The sequence below is a fragment of the Aotus nancymaae genome, unplaced genomic scaffold (assembly GCF_030222135.1).
Source record: "Aotus nancymaae isolate 86718 unplaced genomic scaffold, 86718_ANA_hifiasm-v0.15.2.pri h1tg000036l, whole genome shotgun sequence".
In the NCBI taxonomy this organism is placed as follows: domain Eukaryota; kingdom Metazoa; phylum Chordata; class Mammalia; order Primates; family Aotidae; genus Aotus; species Aotus nancymaae.
In genome coordinates, this window is record NW_026988450.1 from 29,887,768 (window position 1) to 29,913,604 (window position 25,837).

General features: G+C 36.5%; 1 protein-coding gene and 1 pseudogene across 1 annotated transcript in view; one reads left to right on the forward strand and one right to left on the reverse strand.

Moving 5' to 3' along the window:
• Positions 1 to 18,081, forward strand: part of ZBTB10 (zinc finger and BTB domain containing 10) — a 36,129-nt gene extending 18,048 nt beyond the window's left edge. Inside the window, exons 3-6 of the mRNA XM_064384295.1 lie at positions 9,449 to 9,547; positions 14,718 to 14,894; positions 15,094 to 15,266; positions 15,530 to 18,081. Of these exons, the coding sequence (XP_064240365.1) occupies positions 9,449 to 9,547; positions 14,718 to 14,894; positions 15,094 to 15,266; positions 15,530 to 15,835 (755 nt within the window). The 3' untranslated portion in view covers positions 15,836 to 18,081. The remainder of the gene's footprint in view (positions 1 to 9,448; positions 9,548 to 14,717; positions 14,895 to 15,093; positions 15,267 to 15,529) is intronic.
• Positions 18,082 to 19,372: 1,291 nt separating this feature from the next.
• On the reverse strand, positions 19,373 to 19,542 carry LOC135278210 (U2 spliceosomal RNA; annotated as a pseudogene).
• Between the last annotated feature and the right edge of the window lie 6,295 nt (positions 19,543 to 25,837).

Consider the following 25,837-nt stretch of genomic DNA (forward strand, 5'->3'; position numbering starts at 1 on the left):
TCTTCAGTCCACAGTTTGTAAGATACAGCCCTAATAACACTGTCTTCTGGTATGATGTTGAAGCTTTTGTTGGGGTGCCTTTTAAAAATTGAGATAAGAAAGTATACCCATAGCTGCAGGGTTTTTATTCAGATTTTTTTTTAATCTTGAAATTAACATTTGTTGTTTGACTCACTATTGGGATCCACTTCAGATTATTACTGATAAGAGAATACTTGAAGGCAGACTCAAGGTAACTCACGAAAGTTAGAAACTTCTATCCTAATAGAATATGCACATACTGGGGTTTTGGAATAATAATTAAAAGTGACAGCAAAAACTAAAATCTAGGTAATCAAATAAGGGTAAAAATGATGTCATGAATGAATTGCTCTGATAATGTAAAAATCTCAAAATCCTTGTCTTGCTAATTTACAACGAGGAAACACTAAATTTTAGCCAAATAAGGTAGATAACCTGAGATTAGAAATGGAATTGTAGAATTACAGATAACTAGTGCCTAAATTTGTCTTACAGTGTATAATACCCATGTTATGTCCCATTTAATTAGAATAAGTCAGGTGTTAATCTCATTTTTTAAAATTATTTTATTCTGTGGGCTCATGGAACCTGGTTTTCTGAGCCTAGATTTTTAAGTTTATACCAGTCATACTAGCAACTTCTACCTATTATAAATAATTTTACTCTACTCTCATTCTGTGTTGCATGCATACATGTTGTATTTTGAAATGACAGAAATAAATTAGCAAAATAAAGTAAAATTGGCAAAGAAGTTAAGAGTGCTCATCATGGATATAAACGTGGTTGCCCTAATTAAGCTTTTAATTGACTCTAAGATACTAACCAGCCTTGCTCAAAAGAGAAAAATACACCAATTCTACAGGATGACAAACTTCCTGGGACTGACTTCTGAAAAGTGATTTCTCCAGTGGGGTTTGGTTTTATGTATATTACCAAGTAATATAATGGACAGTTCCTTCAGGTATTTTCTAGTAAATGCCTCAGTCAATTATTTTTATTTTTTAATCTTTGCCAAAAACTGATGTAGTTCTGTGTCAATGATTTTTTTCCCTTAATGCCATACCAATACTCAAATGTAAGGTAATTTTAGTTGATCAGAAGATAAAATTTAGATTTCTTTTAGATAACCTGGAACTAACTTTCTCTCACCTAGACTATTGATAGAAAAATAGTTTTGCAGCATTTATAGGTTTGTATTCGTAAGAGTAGAGTTGAAGTCATGTTGAAGTTTTGCATTTTTTATTTGTGTAATTGCTTTTTTGGTAAAAAAAAAAAGCATATGATTTGGTGCTTTAGAATACTATTTCAAGAAAAGAATATTCAAACTAGATAGACTTAAGAAATCCTAATAAGGCATATATTTGAAATAATGGATTATTAAATTACAGTAAACTCTATAATTAGTTATCTGCTAACCAGAATTTCTGTTCCTCTGTGTTTTGTGTGATAATTTATTTAACATTCATTTTATTTTACGTGTGTGTGTCTGTCTCTGTGTGTGTGTGTGTGTGTGTGTGTGTGTGTGTATGAGACAGAGTCTTGCTCTGTCACCCAGGCTGGAGTGCAGGGGCATGATCATGGCTTATGGAAACCTCAACCTCCTGGGCTCAAGTGATCCTCCTACCTCACTCTCCCCTAATGAGCCCCACAGTACTTGGGACTACAGGTAGGCATGCACCACCATGCCTGGCTAATTTATTTTTATTTTTAGTAAGGATGAAGTCTCACTTTGTTGCCCAGGAGGCTGGTCTCAGGCTCAAGGGATCCTCTAGCCTGGCCTCTGAAACTGCTGGGATTACAGGCTTGAGCCACTGTGTCCAGTCTAAAATATGCTCTAAAACCATGGGATGTGGCTTTGGTGAAAGAGACCGGCATTACATTCAGTTCTGCGACTTTACTAGCCTTGAGTGTATCCCAAACAGCCACCCTAATGGGAAAGAAGTAAAATTTCAACCTTATAATAATTGTGAGTTCTGAAGACTCAAAAGCTTTTTCTTAATCGTTTTGGCAACAAATCAGCCATTTATATTTTTCTACTCTTAAATGTGAATATTTATGTTTTTTTTGTTTTATTCTTGTTTTTGTGAGACTTGGAGTTTTGCTCTTGTTGCAATGGTATTATCTCGGCTCACCGCAACCTCCGCCTCCCAGGTTTAAGCAATTTTCCTGCCTCAGGCTCCTGAGTAGCTGGGATTACAGGCATGCACCACCACACCCGGCTACTTTTGTGTTTTTAGTAGAGACAGGGTTTCTCCATATTGGTCAGGCTGGTCTCGAACTCCTGTCCTCAGGTAATTCACCCACCTCAGACTCCAAAAGTCCTGGGATTACAGGTGTGAGCCACTGCACCCGGCAAGTATTCATGTTTTGTGGAAATACTCATGTTTTCATTATAGGGTGCTACTCCAGACCCCATATAGGGTGTTATAGTCATAGCTATAAAATCTGAAAAAATCTGCATTCTAAGTCTTACCCCAAGGGTCTCAACATAGCAGATTTTATGGACCTGGATTAGTTTTTATTCTCTTAGGAGATTCCAGATGTTTTGCTAAACCTTTCAGGCATCCTTTGGTATGGAGTATGCTATGAAGGATAAGCTACAAGTCAGAATTTAAGATCATTTTTCATGAGTAATTTTGGGGTTTCTAATAATTAGGGAGAGGTGTTGAAGGCCAGATGCTTATTTATTTTATGTTTTGAAGAGACAAGGTCTCCCTCTGTCACCCATGCTGAAGTGCAGTGATCATAGCTCACTGTGGCCTCAAACTCCTGGGCTCAAGTGATCCAATCCTCTTGCCTCAGCCTCCTGAGTACCTGGGCACACCTACAGGCACGGGCTACCATGCTTGGCTAATTTTTTAAAAAAATTTTAAAATGGAGACAGGATCTCATTATGTTGCCCACACTGGTCTCCACTCCTGGGCTCAACTGTCCTCCTGCCTCAGCCTCCCAAAGTGCTGGGGTTGCAGGCAAGAGCCACCATATTCAGCCCTGATGCTTATTTTTATAAATAAGAATTAATGAGCTATATGATATACTAATGCATAAGAGTCTTCAGTATTTAATTTTAAAAGGTGATAGTAGGCAACCATATGGTAGTGGAAATAGTAGTCTGCCATTTTTTCCTCTTGCTCTGCTTAGTGTTACTTTCCTTCCCTGTACCATTCTTGACCTAAGAAGTGACTACACTGGTGATTATTACCTGTAAGTCAGACTCTTAAGTGGTCAGAGTAAAGCGCAGAGCTGAGGAAACCTTATGCATTTTTGTGCCGACTTCCTGCTGAAGGTGTAAAGTTGTCTCAACCATATAAATGTGACTCCCTGAAAGTTTTTTATAAACTGAATTTTGGTTTCTGATGCAGCCTTAATATAATAGAGTGACCAGATAGTATAAATTTTCATTTAAAGCTTTACTCTTCAGAAGTGTTATAACTTTCTGGGAACTCCAAAATAGCTTTCCACATATAGTAGGAAATTTGGAAATGTTTTTATTTAAAATCTAAAGAAACCAAGCAATAGGCCACATAATGTTAAGATTGAGGAGTCCCTTATGTGGAACTTACTCACAATAGGTGACTGTGGGGTAGAAAAATACCCAGTGCCATGTGATAAATGTTAAAATTAAGTTACTTAAGAAGTATGAACAGGGTGCAATGGGATAGTCCTAACTGCACAGAAGAGTTGGAGAAGGATCTTTTGTTATATAGAAGTTTGTTAGGAGGGGAAGAAGAGCGTTCTTGACATGCAAGGTGGCAAAGAAATTGGAGTAAGTGAGTAGAAGAATGGAGAGGGAAGTGTTGTGGGGACATCTCCAATTTCCTGCCACCTTGTCTATAGGTATGACTTTTTATATTGTAATAAATTGTGACTTGTTTTACAGACTCTGAAGCAATGAGTGGTTTATATCTAGATTTGATCTGCTTATATTGCATTTAAGATTAAAGTTTAAGCATTTTTCATGGAGTCGGGTGTGTACTGGGGGGACCTATTAGGGAGAAATAACAGGACATTTGAATAGTGCAAGGAAGAAACAGTTGAGCCTAGTCTAAGTAAGATGGGGTTGTCACTTGTCAATGAGTTTGGGAGTGAAAGGGAAGCTATTTTGAGTTTAAAAGACCACTACAGGAAATGTAAATGGTAGTTTATATAATATGTTTGTAACTGAATTTACTCTCCACTGAAAGGAGAAAATTAAAGAGAAAATCTACCTGTTTATGGGGGAGAAAAACGGACACATTTGCTTTTAGTTGTGAAACTGTCACCATAAGAGAAACTTGTGCTAATAAGTATTTATGTGAAAATGAAAGTTGAATAGATCTGAGTTTTTATACAACTAGTTTAGCTGTTTCTTTAAAACTTCTTTCCCAGTGTCTTTTCTCATATCTTTTCAAGAGTATTTGTGTTCTAAGAAAATCTGGATTAGTCTGCACTTGCCTAATGGTTGGAATATTGAGAACCACAAGCAAATGGCCAGGGAAACCTTTCCAACTCAATCTTGTTTAATTTAGCATTCACACCAGGTGCTGTACTAATCACTTTCCACATGATTTGGAAGGGTTGCTAGCCCACTGTTGTCCCAAGAGATGCCTATCATGACCAAGGCACCAAGATTAGTTTTACTTTAATGATACTTTGTCTTGTACTTTGCTCAATATTTTCATTTACTAATATCATTGGTCACTGGCACATTTTTGGGAGGTAGAGACTGAGCTTTAGACCAGTCTTTAGTCCCATCTCATTCTTTTTCCACTGCTTGTTAATCAGATTTTTTTAAATCTGTGGTAATATTTTCATTTTTTTTTTTTTTTTTTTAGGAGACAGGGTCTTGCTCTTTCACCCATGGAGGGAGTGCAGTGGTGTGATCATAGCTCGCTGGGCTTAAGGGATAGCAAGTGGGCTTAAGGGATCCTCCTACCTTGGCTTCCTCCCAGGGTGCTGAGATCACAGGCATGAGCACTGTACCTGTACTTTCATGAATAATACCTCTCATGAAGATATTAACTAAAATTGCAATACATGGTTAATTAGAGAAGTATATAAATGTGAATTCTAAGGAAGAGATTGCTTTAAAGTAGACAAAAAGTGTAACTGTAAAGAGCAATGATAGCTAGTACCTTAGTATCCTTAAGATTTTGGAGATGGTATTTTTTTTCATTTTTTTACTTAAGGAAGGAGATGGTAGTGTTAGGTAAAAGGAATGTAATAAAATGGATACTGGTCTAACACAGAGTGGCATTGTTTATTTTTGTTCATTTCACAAAAAGAGCATATCAAGTATCAGTAGCAAAGTACATGTGAATATACTGATGCACTCATGTTCCCGGTATTGCAAATTGTAGTTTTTGATTGCCTGCTTATGTGCCAGGCCCTGAGGCTTGGCGCTTGCAATAAATTATCAGGAAGCAATATAATACAGTTACTAAACAGTCTAGACCTCTGCCACTAGCTTGTTATCTAACTTTCCTCAGCCTTTTTCCTTATTGATAAAAAATTGAAAGATCTTACTGCTCAATGTGTAAAATTTGTGTTTGTTATAGGGGTTGCTATTATCTGTTTACTGAGAAAAGACATTTTTAAAAATAGAAGAAATCCTAGGCCAGGTGTGGTGGCTCACACCTGTAATTCCAGCACTTTGGGAGGCCAAGGTGGGCGGATCACGAGGTCGAAAGATCGAGACCATCTTGGCCAACATGGTGAAACCCCATCTCTACTAAAAATACAAAATTTAGCTGGACGTGGTGGCGCACACCTGTATTGAAGCTGGAGAATTGCTTGAACCCGGGAGGTGGAGGTTGCAGTGAGCCAAGATCGCGCCACTGCACTCCAGTGTGGTGACAGAGTGAGACTCTGTCTCAAAGAAAAAAAAAGTAAAAAGAAGAAATCCTACATGGTTTATTATTTAGCTCTGGTTATTTGAATATTATATACCACACATATACCTGCTACCAGTCAGAAAAATAGCTGTCATCTTGTGAAACCAGTGTGGTGTGTTCGTGTGTGTGGTTTTTTTTTTCTTCAGACAAGTGCAGTAGTGAGAAGAGCGGAAAGGAAACATAATGTTTGAATTAGTCTTCAGAAAGGTTTTGTGCTGTTTGCAAAGAAATCTTAGTCCTTTTTTGCTGCCTTTAAATAAAATCTTCCTGTCCCATAGGAAGATACTGAATATCACAAAAGCTGTATTAGTTTATTTTGTAATCTTAGTTTTAGAGAAAAAGATGATTACCAAGAGTTGCTATCATGCTTCCTAATGAAGCAAAATTCATTTGTGTCAAGTAAATGGTTGATTGTCTGGGTTCTATTCCATTCACATCAACATCTCCAAAATGATTTGCTAGGTGGTTTGGTTGGTTCTGAATAAGATAAGCAGTGACAAATACATTGCTTCCTGGAAGTTAAGCACAGTATTGTCAGAAGATTGTCAGCTTGGAAGAACTCACCTGTTGTGAGATTTGTTTTTGATATAAAGAACTATAAGTAGTTGGTGCCTTTCAAGAGACACAAGACAAATATACTTGCTATTTATTTTGTAAGATTTTGGCTGAGGAGGTCTATACTTGTTCATGTAGAATTCGAAATCACAAGTTCTAATATACTTAAGGGGTAGGGTAGGAGATAGGAAGTGCCTTTTAAGAACTGGCTGAGGAAAGCTTTCAACAATTCACTATGTATTTGAAAACCCACTTGGCAGAATTGTAAGAAATGTCCTTTGAACAGACTGCATTTCAGAATGACTTTTTAAAAAACATTGAGAAATCTAGCAAAATTGAATAATTGTATTTTTTCTTTTCTTTTTTTTTTTTTTTTTGTAGACAGAGTCTCACTCTGTTGCCCAGGCTGGAGTGCAGTGATCTCGGCTCACTGCAACCTCCTCCTCCTGGGTTCAAGCAATTCTCCTGTCTCAGCCTCCCAAGTAGCTGGGATTACAGGCGCATACCATTGCGCCTGGCTGATTTTTGTATTTTTGGTAGAGACAGGGTTTCATCATGTTGGCCAGGCTGGTCTTGAACTGCTGATCTCAGGTGATCCACCTGCATTGGTCTCCCAAAGTGCTGGGGTTACAGGCATGAGCCACTGAACCCAACCTTACTTTTTATTTCAATTTTGTTGGAGAGGTTCTCACTCTTGCCCAGGCTGGAGTGTAGTGGTGCAGTTGTAGCTCACTGCAGCCTTGGACTCCTGGTCTCCAACCATTCTCTCGTCCTAGCTGCCTCAGTAGCTAGGACTGATGCATGTCCAGCCAGTTTTATTTTTTGACTATTAAAATACATTTAACTTTAAGAAAACATTAAATTCTTAGTTAAATATCTATATATCTATACATATATATATGTATATCTATATCCCAAGTGCTGGGATTACAGACTTGAGCCATCATGGCTGGTAAACAATATTTTTAAAAGCCTTCTATTTATCATTCATTATGATACACACTGGGAAAATAAACCTAAGCAGTATCCTGTTCTCAAGAATTGTGCAAAGGAGTTCTATATCTATTTACTATTCTTTCCACATTAAATACTTGCTCATTCTTCTGACTTCCAACCCATTTACTGTAAGCAATAATGCCACATTCTACTAATTTCACCTTATATAGAAAAGAGAAGCCAACAGCCTGGTATAATATCCTTAAGTTCTGGCTTTAGCACTCTACACTGATGGTTTCTGCTGTCTCTTAAGTACCCTGACTTGTGCTCCTGGAACTCAAGAAACCTTAGGAATCTTACACAATGGATAATTTCTTCTCTTCGCTGCAATATCTTCAGTGTCTTTAACTTCTCCCTTTAGTGATTCCTTCCCGTCAGTATTTAAATACGCAACTTTTGGCCGGGTGTTGTGGTTGATGCCTGTAATCCCAGCACTTTGGGAACTGAAGGCAGGAGGATTGTTTGAGCTCAGGCCTCAAGACCAGTATGGGCAACATGGTGAGACCCTGTCTCTACCAAAAACAAATTAGCCAGGTGTGGTGGTGTGCACCTGTAGTACCAGCTGTTTGGGAGACTGATGTGGGAGGATTGGTTGAACTTGGGAGGCAGAAGTTGCAGTGAACTGAGATTGTGTCACTGGACTCCAGCCTGGGTGACAGAGGGAAACCCTGTCTCAAAAATAAGGAACTTTCACTTTCTTAAAAAAAAATCGTTACCCTATTTCTCATACTTCCCTTTTTTTAGCTAGATTTCTCAAAGATTATTTTCTTAATTGATCATCTCTTCACAACACCAACCACTCTTACTGTTCCTGCTTGCCCTACCTCCTCACCAGTATTGTTCAGTAAGATTACCAGTGATAGTCCTAGGTGCTTATTGAATGAAAGTGTTGTCCATTTTTAGCTCTCATCTTGAATTGACAAAGTAGACTTGGAAGCATTGACAAAGTGGACTACTTTTCCCTTAAGTTTTTTCCGTGTTTTTTTGTAGCTCATTAAATGCTAGGATTCTTCAGTATACTTAGTCTTTTCTCACTGTCACATCCGTTCACCCCCATGGTTTTATTTGCCATCTATATTCTGTATTCTGACATTCAAACTTGTTTTTTTGAGATTGGGTCTCATCTGTTGCCCCAGGCTGGAGTGCAGTGGTGTTGATTTCAGCTCACTGTAGCATCTGCCTCCCAGGCTTAGGTGAATCCTCCCATCTAAGCCTCCCAAGTAGCTGATACTACAGGTGTGTACCACCACACATGGCTGAGTTTTGTATTTTTTTTAGAGATGTGGTCTCTTCATGTCAGCCAGGCTGATCTGGAATTCCTGGCCTCAAGTGATCTGCCTACCTCAGCTTCCCAAAGTGCTCGGATTATAGGTGTGAGCCACCACTTCCAGCCTAGCAATTCTAGCTTTAATTGGTCTTCTCCACTTCTGAACCAATACAGATATACCAACAATGTGTTTTATACCTCTAATACTTACTAGTTAGTACTAGTAGTATTGTTTGAGTGTCAAGTACCATAATTATAACAGTTGTGCTTTTTATATTACCCAATTAGATTCCTAGATCACATCTATGATATCGGTGGATGTAAATTAGGGAGAAACTAAGGCACATGGTCATATAGCCTGTAACAGAAATAGGAGTGGCATCTAATTCACCCTGGTTCTACAGCCCATTCCTAACCAGTACACTATACTCACTGTACATGTCTTAGGCTTCTGTGAGCCTTGTTGTATTGAACACAGTAGATAATTCAGGACTTACAGATGGTACTTTTTATTAAAAACACTTCCAAGGCCAGGCATGGTGGCTCACGCCTGTAATCCCAGCACTTTGGGAGGCCGAGGCGGGTGGATCGCAAGGTCAGTAGTTCGAGATAAGCCTAGCCTGGCCAATATGGTAAAACCTCGTCTCAATTAAAAAAGAAAATATTCCAAGAAAGAGTGGCATTTTGGGTGGTGGCATGGTGTGGTTTGTAGATAATTTTTCTGTCTCCTTTTCAGATTTAGATGGTGCTCTACTCTCGGGGCCAGATGTTGATAGGAATGTGAATGCAAATTTATTGGCTGAAGCTGGCAGTAGTCAAGATGGAGGTGATGCTGGTAGGTACACTAAGATTTTAACAACAGTACATTAAAGATTGGGAAGTGTTACATCTTACCTGTAGCCTACTGTCATTTCTCTCCCTTAAGAAGGTTCTATTATTATAAATACTTTCAATCTATGGTAGATATGTTTATGATGACTTTGGAAAATTGGTAAATGTAAATGATGTTTCTGGTTTTGCATGTTTGAGAGAGTCATTTGTTTAGGTTTAAAAACTCTTGCATATAAAAAGTAATTGAGTTAATATGTCATGGCTTCCTGCTGGTATATAGATATGGAACGGAAATGGTAATTACGATAATGGTTGAATTTATTTTAATTAGTTTTTATACAAAATGATGATGTAGTTAATGGCTATAGAAAATGTTGATTAGTTCTATGTGATATCAGCAATATATTGGAGGAAGCTTGATGACTATAAAGAAAAAGAATTCATGAATATCTTATGAATAAAATAGAGTAAAAGAGAGGAAGTCATTTTTTACAAAAGAATGCCAAGCTGAAGAAGAATGACAGAATTGGAAAAATGCCTATTTTGCAACCCCACAGGAAATAATTCAAAATCATCAGTGGATGTTAAGCCACTGTTAATGGGCTTATCCTGCTATGATTGGGTGAAAAGTTGTTGGGGAATATCATATTCACGTGGTCTCAAATTAGCATTCCCATAGATGATTTCCACTTGCAAAGGGGAAAAGGTAAATTTACAATAAAGAGATCTGAGGAAGATTGTCATAACCAAGTGATTAAACTTAGCATCATTAATAACAGAACAAACTAAAATTAAAGGCTGGCTTATTTGATGTACTGCGTGGCACACAGCATTTCCTATGCAGTATTCTTGAGAAAGTGTTTAACCTGTGTCTAATGACAAAGGAAAATCCAGACATGGATGTATACGACAGGTAGACCAAACCTGTCCCATCTCTGAAATGCTAATGGTAATAGACAAGTGGGGAAATGACTAGATAGAGGAGATCAAGTAAATAAAGTGCAGCATGGAGATCATGGGATCCAAAAATGATTAAAGGGGACATTTTGGGGACAGCTGGAAATTATAGTATGTATTAAGTGATAATTGTATTATCTAGCAGCTTGTTCTAGAAGATGGCATTTAGGCTTGAAGTTATGAGGGTGCATGTTTTCAAATAGTGCATAGAAAGCATGTATGTGTGTACATAAAAAGGTGACAAAACTAGTGTTTGTTGAAGATAGATATGGATATTTATAGACTGTTTGAATTTTATTAGCTCTGGAATTCTTTTCAAAGTTGAGAACAGAGATGAGGCGCTTCTTAAAGTATTCATGGGCTCTGAATTCAGTATGTACTGACCAAAATAAAGCCATTTCTGAAGAAACTGCCTTAAGGTGCTTGCCTCTGACTGTTTAAAAGAATTTACAAAACAAGTTTTGAAATTAGCAGTCTGTACGTCAGATGTGTTGGAATTTTAAAGATTTTATTTTTATTTATTTATTTTTAAAAATAAGACAGAGTTTCACCACGTTGGCCAGGCTGGTCTTGAACTCCTGACCTCAGGTGATCTGCCTGCCTCCCCAAAGTGCTGCGATTACAGGCGTGAGCCACCACGCCCGGCCTGAATTTTAAAGATTTTTGCTTGCACAGAAAATTGCTGATATACTTGCTTTCTCGGTTTAGAAATCTAGTCCAAAAATGGGTTTAATTAGGGGTGTGTGAATTAATATGTAAAAATTTAAATTTGTAAACCTTTGATAGAGAGTTATTCCTCTTAAAGGGAGACATTTTTATCCATTAGTATTTTTGCATCTGAGATCAGCCTTTTCTTTGACTTTGATGTTAAAAACCTACATTGCGTTTTCCTTAGTTTGCTATTATGGAATAATGTACCCAAGAAAGATATTATTGATCAATCAGTAAGCTCCGTTTTGAAGTAGATCTATAATGACCTTAATGATTCTTAAGTATATTGAGTTACAACGATAGTACCTTTATTCAGGCCACTCTTTTAATTTTTCCTGCAAGTATTCTCTGTTAAAAGAATTAGGAGAGGTGAAATTTGGGGCAAGGTTTATTTAATTTGAATTACCATTTTCTATTCCAGATAGAGTGGAATGAATACCAAGGAATGAATTCCATCCGTTCATTCTTTGGTATGATGGATGTTGAATCTTGGATTTTCAGTTTATGAATTGTTTTAGGGATATTCTGTTTCCTTTTTCTGTTGAGATGGGGCCTCGCTCTGTCACCCAGGCTGGTCTGAATCTCATGGGCTCAAGCTATCCTCCCACCTCAGCCTCTAAAAGTACTGGGATGATAGGCACGAGCCACTGTGCCTGGCCTATTTCCTTACTCTTAGATGTTGTGAATAATATTTAATTGTAGATATTAGAACATCTAACATGTCTTTTGATACTCATTTTTTTGAGCAAGTCAGAAGTACATACTGGCATTTTCTAGATATCATTTATTCCACAAGTAATTCGAGAGCAGCATATATGTCTTATACAATAGAAAAACAGAGGTGAGGAAGATAGGCACAGTTCTTGCTCCCTTGGAGTTTAGCTTTGTACTGATTTAGACAAGAAATATGAATCATAAAGTTGAAACTTTATTTAGAATTGTGAAACTAAAAGTAGGTTGACCTCCACAGGCTACCACCTCCATCCCATTCTTTATCCCACACACAGAAATGCTTCACTTTAGGATTCTTAGTACTTACTCCCAAACACTAATTAGGTGCAATTATAATGAGTTGTAGTTCAATTATATGTAACTATGGGTTCAGGAGGCTTTCTTTACATCAAAAACTGGTGAAGGTATTCCAAGTACAATACCGTTTATGGTAATAGTAATGATGTGCTTTTTTTTTTTTAAATGGAGTTTCGCTCTTGTTGCCCAGGCTGGAGTGGAGTACAATGGCACCATCTTGGCTCACCTCCCGGGCTCAAGCCATTCTCCTGCCTCAGCCTCCCAAGTAGCTAGGATTACAGGCATGTGCCACCATGCCCAGATAATTTTGTATTTTTTGTAGTAGAGACGGTTTCTCCATGTTGGTCAGACTGGTCTCAAACTTCCAACCTCAGGTGATCCACCCACCTTGTTGCTGGGATTACAGGCGTGAGCCACCGTGCCCAGCCTCTGATGGGCAGTTTTAAAATACTTTAGAGACATTTTTACTTTGTTGGGTATTAAGACTTTCACCAAAAAGGAATCTTTTTTTTTTAAAGCCAGTCGAATTTAGCAGTGGGGGGTTGTATACCAACTTTGGTGACACTAATGTTAATAAGTTCTGGTAACCCACTACCATCAGACCAGCCAGAATCTTTTTTTGAGACGGCGTCATGCTCTGTCACCAGGCTGGAGTGCAGTGGTGTGATCTGTGCTTGCTGCAAACTCCGCCTCCCGGGTTCAAGCGATTCTCCTGCTTCAGCCTCCCCAGTAGCTGGGACAGCAGGCATGCAATGCCATGCCCAGGTAATTTTTGTATTTTTAGTAGAGATGGGTGTATCAACATGTTGGCCAGGGTTGTCTCGATCTCTTGACCTTGCGATCTGCCGCCCTCGGCCTCCCAAAGTGCAGGGATTACAGGTGTAAGCCACTGTGCCTGGTAGGAATCTTAAGTTTTCTTAATTTTTAAGAGGGACAACTTGTCTGGGAACATATACGTGAAATGATTCTTAGAAAATCCATTTGGGTAAACATACTTTTACTTTTAAAACCATGATGCCCATGGGAGGAAAGATGGATTATTGCTGCTTGAGTGAACTACACATATATCCTGGCAAGGAGTGTTTCAGGCAGAGGAAAACATAAATGCTTTGAATTGGGAGCATGTTTATCATGGAGGACTAGCACAGAGGTCAGTATGGTTGGAATGGAGTGACTGAAAGGGTGATGATTGGAAGTCATAGTTCCACCAGGTAAGGCTTTGGAGGATATTGAAAGTCTTCCAGCTTTTACTTTGAGGTGGGTAGTCTTTGTAGCCTTGTAAGCTGAGTGGTGACCTGCCTTAAGGTAGTGTTTTAAAAGAATCTGTGACTTCTCTGCTGAGAACAGAGCAGGGAGACAAGTTGGTGGTGGCTACTGAAAACAGACCAGGGGGTAGAGCGCATGATTGATTGGATCAGGGTGGCAGTAGTTGTGGAGGAGTCTGGATATATTCCTATTGCCAAAACATTCCTGGTCCAACGAATTACATTAAAGATGGAGTTAAATTCAGTGGATATAATTCGTGCCCTTGCTAATCTGAAGATCCTTAGGGACATCCATTATTCTATTTTTATTCTATTTTCTGCACATTATTTTATATAAGGATAGAGTTAGAAAGAAATTTCACCGAATCCTAAAAGCATTCAGTTACCTTGCCCTAATATGTCCGAAATAACAAGGATCTAGTAATAGAACTTTAAATTTGTAATTATCCTGTATGTATGCTTTATTCTCAGTCTGTTTTTCTGAACCAATTAATCTTACAATTAGGTGCCTGTCCTGGGTTTGTAATAAGGAGAATATCCTATTTGACAGCTGGTCTTCAGGGTGATACAGTCTCCAGTGATAGAGTAGTTAGAAAAAGCAACTCTTAGGAGTTATGGTATGAAGCTACCCATCCTTTAAAAGGGTAATTTCTTGTGGCATCTACATGATTAAATGATATTCATGTTATTTTCTTTCTCTCCCCCACTTTTTATTTTTTTGAGACAGGGTGCCACTGTGTCACCCAGGTGGAAGGGCAGTTGTGATCTTGAATCACTGCAACCGCTGGGCTCCAATGATTGTACCAAGTAGCTGGGACTTAGAGAGAGCATACCACCATATCCAGCTAATTAAAAAAAAAAAAAAATTTGTATAAATGGAGATGGAGTTTCTCTCCATTGTTGCCCAAGCTGGTTGCAGTCTCCTGGGCTCAAGCGATCCTTCTGCCGTAGCCTCCCAAAGTGCTGGGATTACATGCATGAGCCACTGTGCCTGGTCCAGGATTTGTTTTTTAACTGAATTTCTTGTATAGTTGAATAGTATTTTGTTTTATTGTGATTATAAAGTAGGAAGATTTCTCAATGTTAGACTAAAATAGAGTTTTATTTAACTCATTATGAAGTTATAATGCTCATAGGATATATGTTTTCTGACTCTAACGAAGAGACAGATACTTATTACCATTATTAATTCAGAATTCTTACTTGTACTAGGTACTTCACATGATTTCAAGTATGGTTTGATGCCTGGTCCTTCAAATGATTTCAAGTATGGATTGATACCAGGTACTTCAAATGATTTCAAGTATGGATTGATACCAGGTGCTTCAAATGATTTCAAGTATGGATTATTGCCAGAATCTTGGCCAAAACAAGAAACTTGGGAAAATGGCAAGTATTAAGTCAACTAAACAAGTACAGAATTACTAAATAATTGTTAACAATTAAAAGCTTGCATATTGTGCATTTTTAAAAAACCAAATAGCAGTAGCTCCATGTCAATTACTGTTCTCAGGGATAGAACTAAGTTTTGATAGCAAGTTTTCTATTTAATGTATAATAAGCACTTTATTTTTGTTAATTCTCATAGGTGAATCATCTCTAATCATGAACAAGTTAAAATGCCCTCACTGTAGCTATGTAGCCAAATACAGACGAACACTAAAAAGGCACTTGCTCATTCACACAGGAGTGAGATCATTTAGCTGTGATATTTGTGGAAAACTGTTTACTCGAAGAGAACATGTAAAAAGACATTCCCTGGTAAGTAACTTTAAAAACAACTGATCTTTGAGATAAACTATATTGATGTCAGTGAAGTTTAAAGGGATTTAAACAGTTAATTGTGAATATAAGGAAGGTTGTCTCTTAAATTGCTTTAAACAAAGAGTTTGACGTAGGAACTGATAATGAGCTTTTCACAGAGAAACAGTGGTATTTACTCATTAAATGTGTGGTTTGAGTGGGTCAAATGCATTCTATTATATATAATAGCCTTATATTGGATTTTTCCCCCCTTCAATTAGGTGCATAAAAAGGATAAAAAATACAAATGTATGGTGTGTAAGAAGATCTTCATGTTAGCAGCCAGTGTTGGAATAAGACATGGATCTCGACGTTACGGTGTTTGTGTAGACTGTGCAGATAAATCACAACCAGGAGGGCAAGAAGGTGTAGATCAGGGACAGGATACAGAATTCCCTCGGGATGAAGAATACGAGGAGAATGAAGTAGGAGAAGCTGATGAAGAGCTAGTTGATGATGGAGAAGATCAGAATGATCCCTCTCGATGGGATGAATCAGGAGAAGTTTGTATGTCTCTAGATGATTAACTGACCTACTATACTCCTCAAGAATGCTGCATTTGGACCTGATATGAATCGACAATTTGGATTGTTGAACTTGAAGGCTTGCAAAATAATGGTACATGCTGGATAGTAGTTATGTTGCTGTGAAAACTGTAGGGTCAAAGCCTTATAGCAAAAAAAATTTTTTTTTTAATATTTGCACAGGACTATACAGCAGACAACCATGTGGTTGGATTACATGGAGTCCCCACATACTCAGTCAGTTATCAAAGTAAAATATTTTTTATTTATACAACATACAGTAACTATTTGGGTCCTATGAAAATAATCCTTAAAGAGCTTACATTCATGTGCTACTTTAACATGAGTGGAGAAAATCCATTTATGGAAGTACAGTGACAATTGACCCAATCACTTTGTCCATCAAACCACTCAGGCTAGTTTGTACTAGTAGAGTTTTGTTTCTATTTTTATTTTTATTAATTTTATTTTTTTTAATACAGATTTTCAGTGTGGGGCTTTTTCAACCCCATTGGTTCTATTTTCTTGTATTTTTCCATTTTAATTTGCTTCATAACTTAAACCAAGTCTCTTCTAGTCTTAGGTATTATTTCTCAATTTTGTGCTGATGGGCATGTTTATAAGAACTGGAGAGGTAATTTATTGGAATGAATTAACTGACTTCCTCCGTTTCCCCCCTTCCTTTCTGACATGAATTTTACTACTTCACAAATGAAGAATGATGTTACGAAGTTACCGTGGCGAAGTTGACAAATACCACTAAAATGATTATGATTTAGAAGTAACTTTCTTCTGCTGCTCTAATCTGATAAATGGTTACTATAATGTTTTCTGACATGGTATTCGGTTTTGGGTATCTGTTACTTTGGCACTATTCTTGTTTGCCTCTATTTTTGCCAGTGTACTATACCTCAGTCCTATTTGAAAGGCCTAATTAAAAGAAAAATCATAGAAATAATTAAAATGATTTGTTTTATAATTTATCCACCACGTCCAGTTTGGTTAACTTGTTATGCAATATGAGTGAAATACCAGGTTTTTACCCCTGTGTCTTTTTTGTCATTAAAATTAACACAAAATGTGCATTCTCTTACTGTTTTATACTTACTGGGATATTGTTTGGAAATTATGATCAGTAACTTATATTTTCTGTTCCTTAAAGTCACTCACCTTGATACAGTCTTTATAGTAGTCACCATGTTTCAACAGTCTCAGAAATCATACAAATAAAATACTGAGAAGCTTTATTATTCTCAAAACTAAATTCTTCAGGGTACAAAGGGGTGACATTGAAGTGAAATTGTCAGATTTACTTAGCCTGGTGACATGAATTAGCTGATTGTGGAACTCTCAGCAGCATTTCACATATTAACATGTATGACATTATGAGCATATTGTATATTATATGAGATTGAGGGATGTCATATTTTCAGCTTTCTTTTAAATAAAGTTGAGTATATTTTCCTATTTTATATCAGGTAACTAAATTATGCTAGTTATGTGGGAAAAAAATTGCAAAGATGCTTTGACAGATACATAATCCCTTTGGTGCTTCATCTGATCAAAGTTGAAAAGTTGATGTTTTTTAAGAGACAAGCTTTATCATTGTCTCTGATTTCAGTAGAATAATGGTTTATTGTTAGACAATGATGTTTCTGCTTGGATAAATCAAAGATAAATTACAGTTACGTGGTTAGATGCAGCTTTTGTCATCTATATTGTAGTTTCTACATAACTGTAAACCTGACAGATACAAATAGTTTCGGTTTGATTTTTGTTTAAAATGGATGAGTACATCTTAATGTTCTAGACAAATGAGTAAAATGTATTTCTGGTAGAAATTAGTTGGGCAAAGATACTATGAATGAAAAGTATTTTAAACCTAAAATGTTCTTTGTGAATATGTAAGTATAGTATAAAGACTTCTTTCATCCCATTTATCCCCTTCCTTTAAATAAACTAGTTTACAATTGGTAGATCTGTCTATATATAAATATATATTAAAGAAAAAAGATATATATCTAAAAATCACCTAAATCTGCTTTATTAGACTACAGTTCACTTATTGCATAGAAACTGGACTTGGCTTTATATTCTTAATGTACTTTTACTTTTCCTCAGAATATGAACTTATTCTCTTGAAGCTGAATTTCTTTTACTACTTAAATCATTTATGTATATCTGGTAAATTATGACCAAATTTTTGTTAGATTGCATACAGTAAATTGAAATACACACTTGGTACACTACGGGATTGTTGTGCTTTTGTTTGGTTTTAGTTGGAAATAAGATTTGATGTAGATGGCTTGTTACTGTTAATTTAAAATATTCTATAATTGTCCATTACCTTTTATGTTGTGTTGTGACAGATTTGGCTATATTTTTAGTCAATTGAAATATGATACTTTAAAGGTTTGTTTTTTAGGTAATCCAAAGGAAAAGTGTTTATACTCTTGAATATACTAGCCTCAGCCTATTAAATTTCTTTGAAGTAAACATTTTACCAGAAACAGAATTGACAGATTTTTCTACTTGCTGACTGCCTAACTTATTTTGTTTCATGATCTTGAGGGACTGCCTTTTCCCATCTAGATCTTTTTTAAAAATAATTTTAGTACTAAGGTATACTACTGGACATTTCTATTTTTTTAAGTATATTCTTTTTCTGACTTACAGTACGATTTCAGGAAGTTGATAGATACCAAGAACTTACAATTGGTCTCAGAGGTAACAATGGAATACTCATTTTGTCTGTGGATCTCTGGCAGAATTATGTTAGTATTTGGCAAAGTTGTCTCTTGTAATTTATATTTTAAATGAAAGTATTTTAGAGCTTTTAATTTTAATGAAGGAGAAGAGTATAAAACTTTCATATTAACTCTGTAGTTACAGACCATCTTATAAATCAAGATCGTGCATTATTAGAGTTCTCAGAGACAGATACTTCCATATGGACCCCTGTTCATTTTTATTATTTACTAGATATTTTGCTAAATTTAGCACACTAGGAATTAAGAGTTTTAAAAAGAAACATAGGAAGGGGAAACTGAGCAGTAATGAGTAGCTCTGAAATTGGGGGAAAACACTAGCTGGGTTAGTCACAGCCATCCTAATAATGGAGAAGAGTGAGCTAAATGAGTTAATTCATGTAAAGTGCTTAGAACACTGGTACATAATAGGTACATAACACATCTTAAAGTTGTTTAATAATATGAACCAAGAGGAAAAAGAAATGATAAAAAAGGGGGGAAAGGAAGGAGAAAATGGGAAATGAAAGGATTAGGACTTGGGCCATTTATATGAATAGAAAATGGTATAAACGGCCTGAATATGACTGGAATAGTATCTCATGGGGGAATGTGTAATGGAAAATTGGTTTTTAAAAATCTTAAATTTTGAAACTTAAGCATTATTTATATTTTTTAGGATTTTCTGAACATAGCATGAAGGGTTTAGATTCATTTTTCTGAAAAAATGATTCAAAACATTGCCAGTCTTTTTTTTTTTTTTTGAGTGCCACACTTGCCGTTGTGCTGTATACATGATTTTACCTTAATTTTCTATAAGGTAGGTGCTAATTATCTCCATTTTATAGAGGAGAGACTCAGAGAAATTAAGAAACTTGGCTAATTTAGCACAGCTGTGATAGAGCTGGGATTTGACCACGTGTGATACTGCACTTGATCTTAGCCAAAAGGCCGAGAAGCGATCCACGTCTAATTCTGAAGCCCGTACTCTTTCAAGGAGGCTCTATTGCTGCCTCATTATAAACAACTCTTGTAGAATTTCAGCTTTTAAAGGAGTCTGTGGATTTATATATTTCCTATAAGACAGCTGTGTTTAGAATTTTGAGTGTCTTTCCTCCCCCCAACAAATTTCCTTACTACTACTCTTTCCTCATAAAGCAGTTGTTTTGTCACTTTGACTATATTAAGACACATCAGTGTAGCACATGCTCTTAACTGGCTGTGGCATTTTAATTTTATAAAAGGATGGTTTTTTTATCTGAAGAACTAGATATAAACCCCAGTTTTTGTGCCGTTCAGTCACCCAGATCCTTAAACTTAACTACGGTACATAATTTCCACACTTAGAACTAACAGGTGTTTAGTCACTTTAGGACTTAAAATGGAATTTTTTTTTTTTTTTCCCCTGCTGTATCCCTGCTTTCAACTGAAGTTGAAGAATTCTAGATAGTTTAAAATGTGTTAGGGATAAGCACACTTCAAAAGACGTTTTCTAGCCCTGAATTTTATGACATTGAGTACTTAAATTTGAAGTACACTAGCTATTGAGAACAGTATTTTGGGTTGAGAGCAGTGGTTGAGGCCATTATGTAGTGGGAGAATCAGCATTTTGAACACTGTAAACATAAAAGAACACTTCTGCCTGCTGTTTGTAAAAGCTCTTTGGGAAGATCTTTTACGAAGACCAACTTTTTAAAATGTAAATTACCTACCTAATATAAGTGTCCTAAGACATGTATGTAAACTTCCAAAACTGTTTTGTTTGTGTATTTAGAAAATACACAAGAATCTTTATCAAACCTAAAAATATAAACTTGTGAGCACTAAACTGCTTCTGGCTTTGTGAATTTTATTGACTGACATTGAATTCAGATCTCTTTGCAAGTGTACTAATTTAGACTAACGGGGGTAAGGGGAACACCTTGATGAATTTTGACTTACGTATAATTCAGATATCTTTGTACTTCAGGCTTACACGTTTGAGTTATAGAATAAGGTTTTTTTTTGTTTATTTGTATGTTTTTATATGAAAATACGTAAATGACAAACTACCTCCAAGTAATCCTGCTTTAATTAATAGCAGTGATTTGTAGTCAGTATCTTTTAAGATTCTCTACAAGTTTTAGGAAATATTACAAATTCCCCTGTAATTTACATATGTGCATAATCTTGGAAATGGGTTGAAAAGCAAAGGTAAACTGCTTCATCCCATGTTGTATATTTGTGGACTGATTGACTACAAGTAATTCTGTGATGTTATAAAATCTTTGGAACTTTATTAATGTAGAGAAAACAGCTTTTTAGGTTATTTCAAAGTCAGAGCAAAGGAAATTGGAAGTGGCCAGATATTCAGACTTGACTTAGAAAAATAGGAGTTCTTTGATTTTGTTTGGAGAAGGGCACAATAAAGGGAGCCCACACAGCATTATAATGCCTAGTATCTTTAAACATGGGAAGAGCTGTCATGAGGCATGAGTAAGTAAAAGTACTTACTCTGTGTTTCTAAGAGGTCATGATTGAGACCATTGGCTCAAGATTTAAAACTGGTTTTTAATTATCCAAAGATGAAATGGGACTGCTTCAGAAAATGGTCTACCACTCTCTACACAAAGTGAAAGAGATTACTTAATCGTTTTGGCTACGGCAGGATTGACCAAACATTTCTATTTTAGAGTTGGGTTTGTGTTTAGTTTCTTTAGGTCTTGGGACCCTTGTAGTTACTTTTTGTTTTGCTTAGTCAACAAAATTCTAAAATGATAAAATTTTGTATTTATAAGTACTGGATGAAGGATGTTTTGACACTAAAAAGGACATAATTTAGGAAATCAATAATTTAGATACCAAGTTTAGCTTAATAGAAAAAAATCACTACCTGAGCTACATTTTCACCAAATAACCACAGACCATTGTATGGGAACAGGTGTAGGAAATTGAATTATTAGATCTATGTTTAGGTAAGAAAATTAAAGGTACTTCAGAATTTAGGCTGTGACATAACTGTCTTTCTGAAGTTTAAAGAAAGTGAACTATGGGAAATCTATTCAGCTAATTATAAAGTGAGTGAAAAATATTACAGATTGGATAACTGCATGGCACCTTACCTGCTATTAATACTGCCTTCTTACTGTGAGCCAGATTATTTTTTCCCACCACGACCAGTCTTAAATTTGGCAATAAGAAAAAGCTAATCTTCCAAGTGTAATTAGGTATGTGTTAGAATCTTAGTGGAAGCTAAACAAGACAGTCTTCTTGGCACAGGTCCTAACAGTTGGTGAGATAATACATAAAATGGTTTCAAGATTATTGTAGAATTACTTAGGTTGAAAGAGGTTGTAAGAGACTATCTAATGAAGCATACCCAGAGAGGCTGCTACAGTGACTCCAGTCAGATTTAGGACCCAGGGGACTCCTGAACTTCCATTTCAGTATTTTTCCTGTACCAAACTCATTCAATAAATATTTGAGATTAGGGAAAAGTTTGAAATCAGAAGATTCCAAAGTACACTCAAATAGTATTTGGCACATAGCTTGTGCTCAAAAGTATTTACTGAGTGAGTGACTAAAGGCACTAGCAACCTGAAGGATTTTTCATGTTACTATCATATGCATATAGCTATCAAGCCAGTTTCATTTAGTTATTTGATGTTGCCAAGCATATGATATATGGGGTTACACTGATCCTTTGGGATCCTTTCCCTGGATACATACCCTAGTAGACAATGTTTTACTGAAAGATGTAATGACCAAATCCAACCTAGTGCAAATATTACTATAGAGATCTCAATGCAAAAGTGGCCTTTGTGATTTTTTTTTTTTTTTACTTAAACCATCTCCATAACAATATTTAGTGAGAATTATTAGCCATTTGCTGCCAAGTATTTGTTTTAAAATGTCTGGCATATACACCACTAACATTTAAATGTGTAACATTCGGTCTGTATTTGAAAAAACTAGAAGAAAATCCCTGTTGGAGTGTTGATGTAGAGTGCAACAATACATCAATAAAGATATTTTAAAATGACCTGATGTTTTAGTTGGCAATATGATTTTTGTGAAGAGATACTGGGTTTTGGCATTTATGTTTTGCCATATGAAAGATGTATTCATGTAAAAGGTAATGTGAAGCTAGTATCTCTGTCCACCTGCCCCGTTTTCAAGTAATCTCCTTGGATATTTGTGGCATCTGGATTTCTAAACTGGAATGGTGGCATTTATGTACAGACATGGGTAATTCTCCAAAGCAGATCTTGCCACACTAGTTTTTCAAGTGGTTGTCACCTAAATCGTTAATAAAACGTGCCCATTCCAAATAATAGCAAATATAGGAATTGAATCAGCATCCCAGAGTAGGAAATTTGAAGAAAGTATTTTAAAACTTTACCTAAGGCGAAGTCTAAAATTTTACATATGTAGGTACGGTTTTGGTATGCGTATATTTGCCTAAAAATAATAGGTTTAATCATTTCATAGGCATAAAGATGTTTTTACTAAAATCTTACATTAGACTGAAGGCAGTGTTTTAGAGCCAGGATTCATTCTAAGTTTTTATCCTGTATTATTTGCCTTTTGAAGGTGGCTGACTCTTCGGCACCCTGGTCTTTGCTGGTCTTTCATTGCTCCTGGTGACTCGTACCACACTCAAACGTGAGCTCCTATTTCATTCTGTGGACTCTTCCTCTTTGGTCATACATGCATTCCACAGATAAACATTGAATATCCACTTGTGAGAAAATGGCTAGGCCCTTTGATGGATAATGAGACCATAGGGTATATAATGGTCTCAATTATTACTGTACTGCAAGTCAGTTGGGATGGGGAAAGGTGAAAAATTAGACAAATAGGAAATTTTACCAAAAAGGCCCTTTGTACCAGCTTTTTTTTTTTTTGAGATGGAGTTTTGCTCTTGTTGCCCAGGCTGGAGTGCAATGGTGTGATTTCGGTTCACCGCAACCCCTGCCTCCCAGGTTTCAAGCGCCCGGCCTTGTATCATGTATTTTTACAAGCAGGAGTGTGTGGGAGGGGTGACAGGTAGCAGGATAAAGATTAATATAAAATAGTGCAGATTAAGTTAAGAATGCATACAGACAGCACTTTACATTCTCCCCCTTCAACATAATAAAAGGGGAAATAATACTTTCACCTTAAAAATGCACTACATCCTTTTGGGAAAAAGATGTTAACTGTTAATTTTGGCATGTGCTTGACGTTTTGATATTAATTGGCAAGCATAGAAAGATGTTAATGTTGGACAGTTACATCTTTTTCTAGGATAAATATATTTCTTAAGTGCTTCTTGTTTCTGTCAGCAATATTGGATAAATGTAGAACTAGAAAAGCTCTTAGAAGACTTGGTGTGTACTCAGGGAAAGTGACACAATACAGTCTACCTACCATTTTAGGGACGTAGATAAATGGAGAGTGTTTAAAAACTGTCCAATAAGGCAGTTCACTAAAATTGCAGGTACTTAATGGTTAATGTTCATTTCACACTTTTTTTCAGGGTGAGTAGAGAAAAAAGTTGGTTCAGGGGAGTAGAGAAAAATCACCTTACAGGATGAAATCATAAGCGACTGTAAGTATTTTGGTTCAGGGGAGTAGAGAAAAATCACCTTACAGGATGAAATCATAAGCGTCTGTTAAGTATTTTCAAGGAAAGTGATAGCCTAAGTATCTGTATTCAATTTTTTTTTCTGTATTAAATTTTAATGTGTTTTTATTTTGTTTTGTTTTTGAGATGGAGTTTTGCTCTTGTCGCCCAGGCTGGAGTGCAGTGGCACAATCTCTGCTCACTGCAACCTCCACCTCCCGGATTCAAGCGATTCTCCTGCCTCAGCCTCCTGAGTAGCTGGGATTACATGCGTGCACCACCATGCCCAGCTTTTTTTTTATTTTTAGTAGAGACGGGGTTTCACCATGTTGGCCAGGCTGGTCTTGAACTCCTGACCTCAAGTGAACCTCCCACCCTGACCTCCCAAAGTGTTAGGATTATAGGCGTGAGCCACCACACCCAACCTTAATGTGCTTTTTTAATTTAAAAAAGCATAGCATATTTACACCATCCAGAATTAATCTCCTAATATATCAAATGTTTAATAAGTGTTTAAAATTCCAATTGTCTCACTGTTTGGAATATATCATTCTGGATATATTCCTATTGTCTATCAAATATGCTTTTTAGAATTATTTGATATACGTAGGAATTACCAAACTTTCTGTAAGGGACCAGATACTTTTTGGTTTGGTGAGCCATAAGGTTTCTACGACAACTATTTAACTCTGTTGTTGTGGCACAAAAGCAGCCATTGATAATATGGAAGTGGATTGTAAGGCTGTATTGTAATGTTTATTTACGAAATTAGGCAGCAAGCCACAGTTTGCTGACCCCCGATCTATAGGTTCCCCTTCCCCCATACCTTGTCCCTGTAATACATACACTGAAGAATGATGTGCCTTCCTAACATCAACGAATTATTCCTTTCCAGAGTTACAAATCTTGAGTTGCAGAGACTTTAATGGCAAAATTTTAGCTGCAAAGGATACCTTACCATTTCAGCTTGAATTAAACAGTAAGATCTTAATAGGAATTTAGTTACACCATATCTCAGTACCCAAGGCATTTCTCCCTGCACCACCAGCCCCTCCATGACACCCTGGTTCCTAGATGAATGAAATAAATAATACATCTTACTCAGAAATAACATTCAGAACTTCATGAGAGGAGACTTTCACTTGCTGATAAAAATAATTTGCTAATTTAGACCCTGTTGTTGCCATATTATGTCAAAAGAGCCTTTCAGTGAATCATGCTTCAACCTTGAGCACTATAACATAGACTTTCTGTAGCCTTTCAAAACTTGGGTATCTTTGATTAATATCTACATTCATGAAAAGGGGTCAGTAAATAAGATTTGTCAGTCATCTTGGGCATAGCTTGAAAATGCTAAGTTTGTGAGTCAAAATAGCTGACCTGAAAAATGCTTTTCGTCAAGCCCCCAATAAGCTCCCAAGACTAAGGACCATCAAACTGAATAGTAAACCTTTATGTCATTGTTTCAGACACAGTGATTCCCCTTTGTAAGCCCTAATTGAGGACCTTCTTGTAGTGTTTGCCCAACAGTAGACTCTCAGTAAGTACATGCCAAACGTACAAATTCAGTGCTAAGCACAACTCTTTAGAGTCAGAAAATTTCTATTTAAAACACAAGTTCAACATTGATCTAAATTGTTCAACAGTTTTCCCATAATATTAAGGCTAATA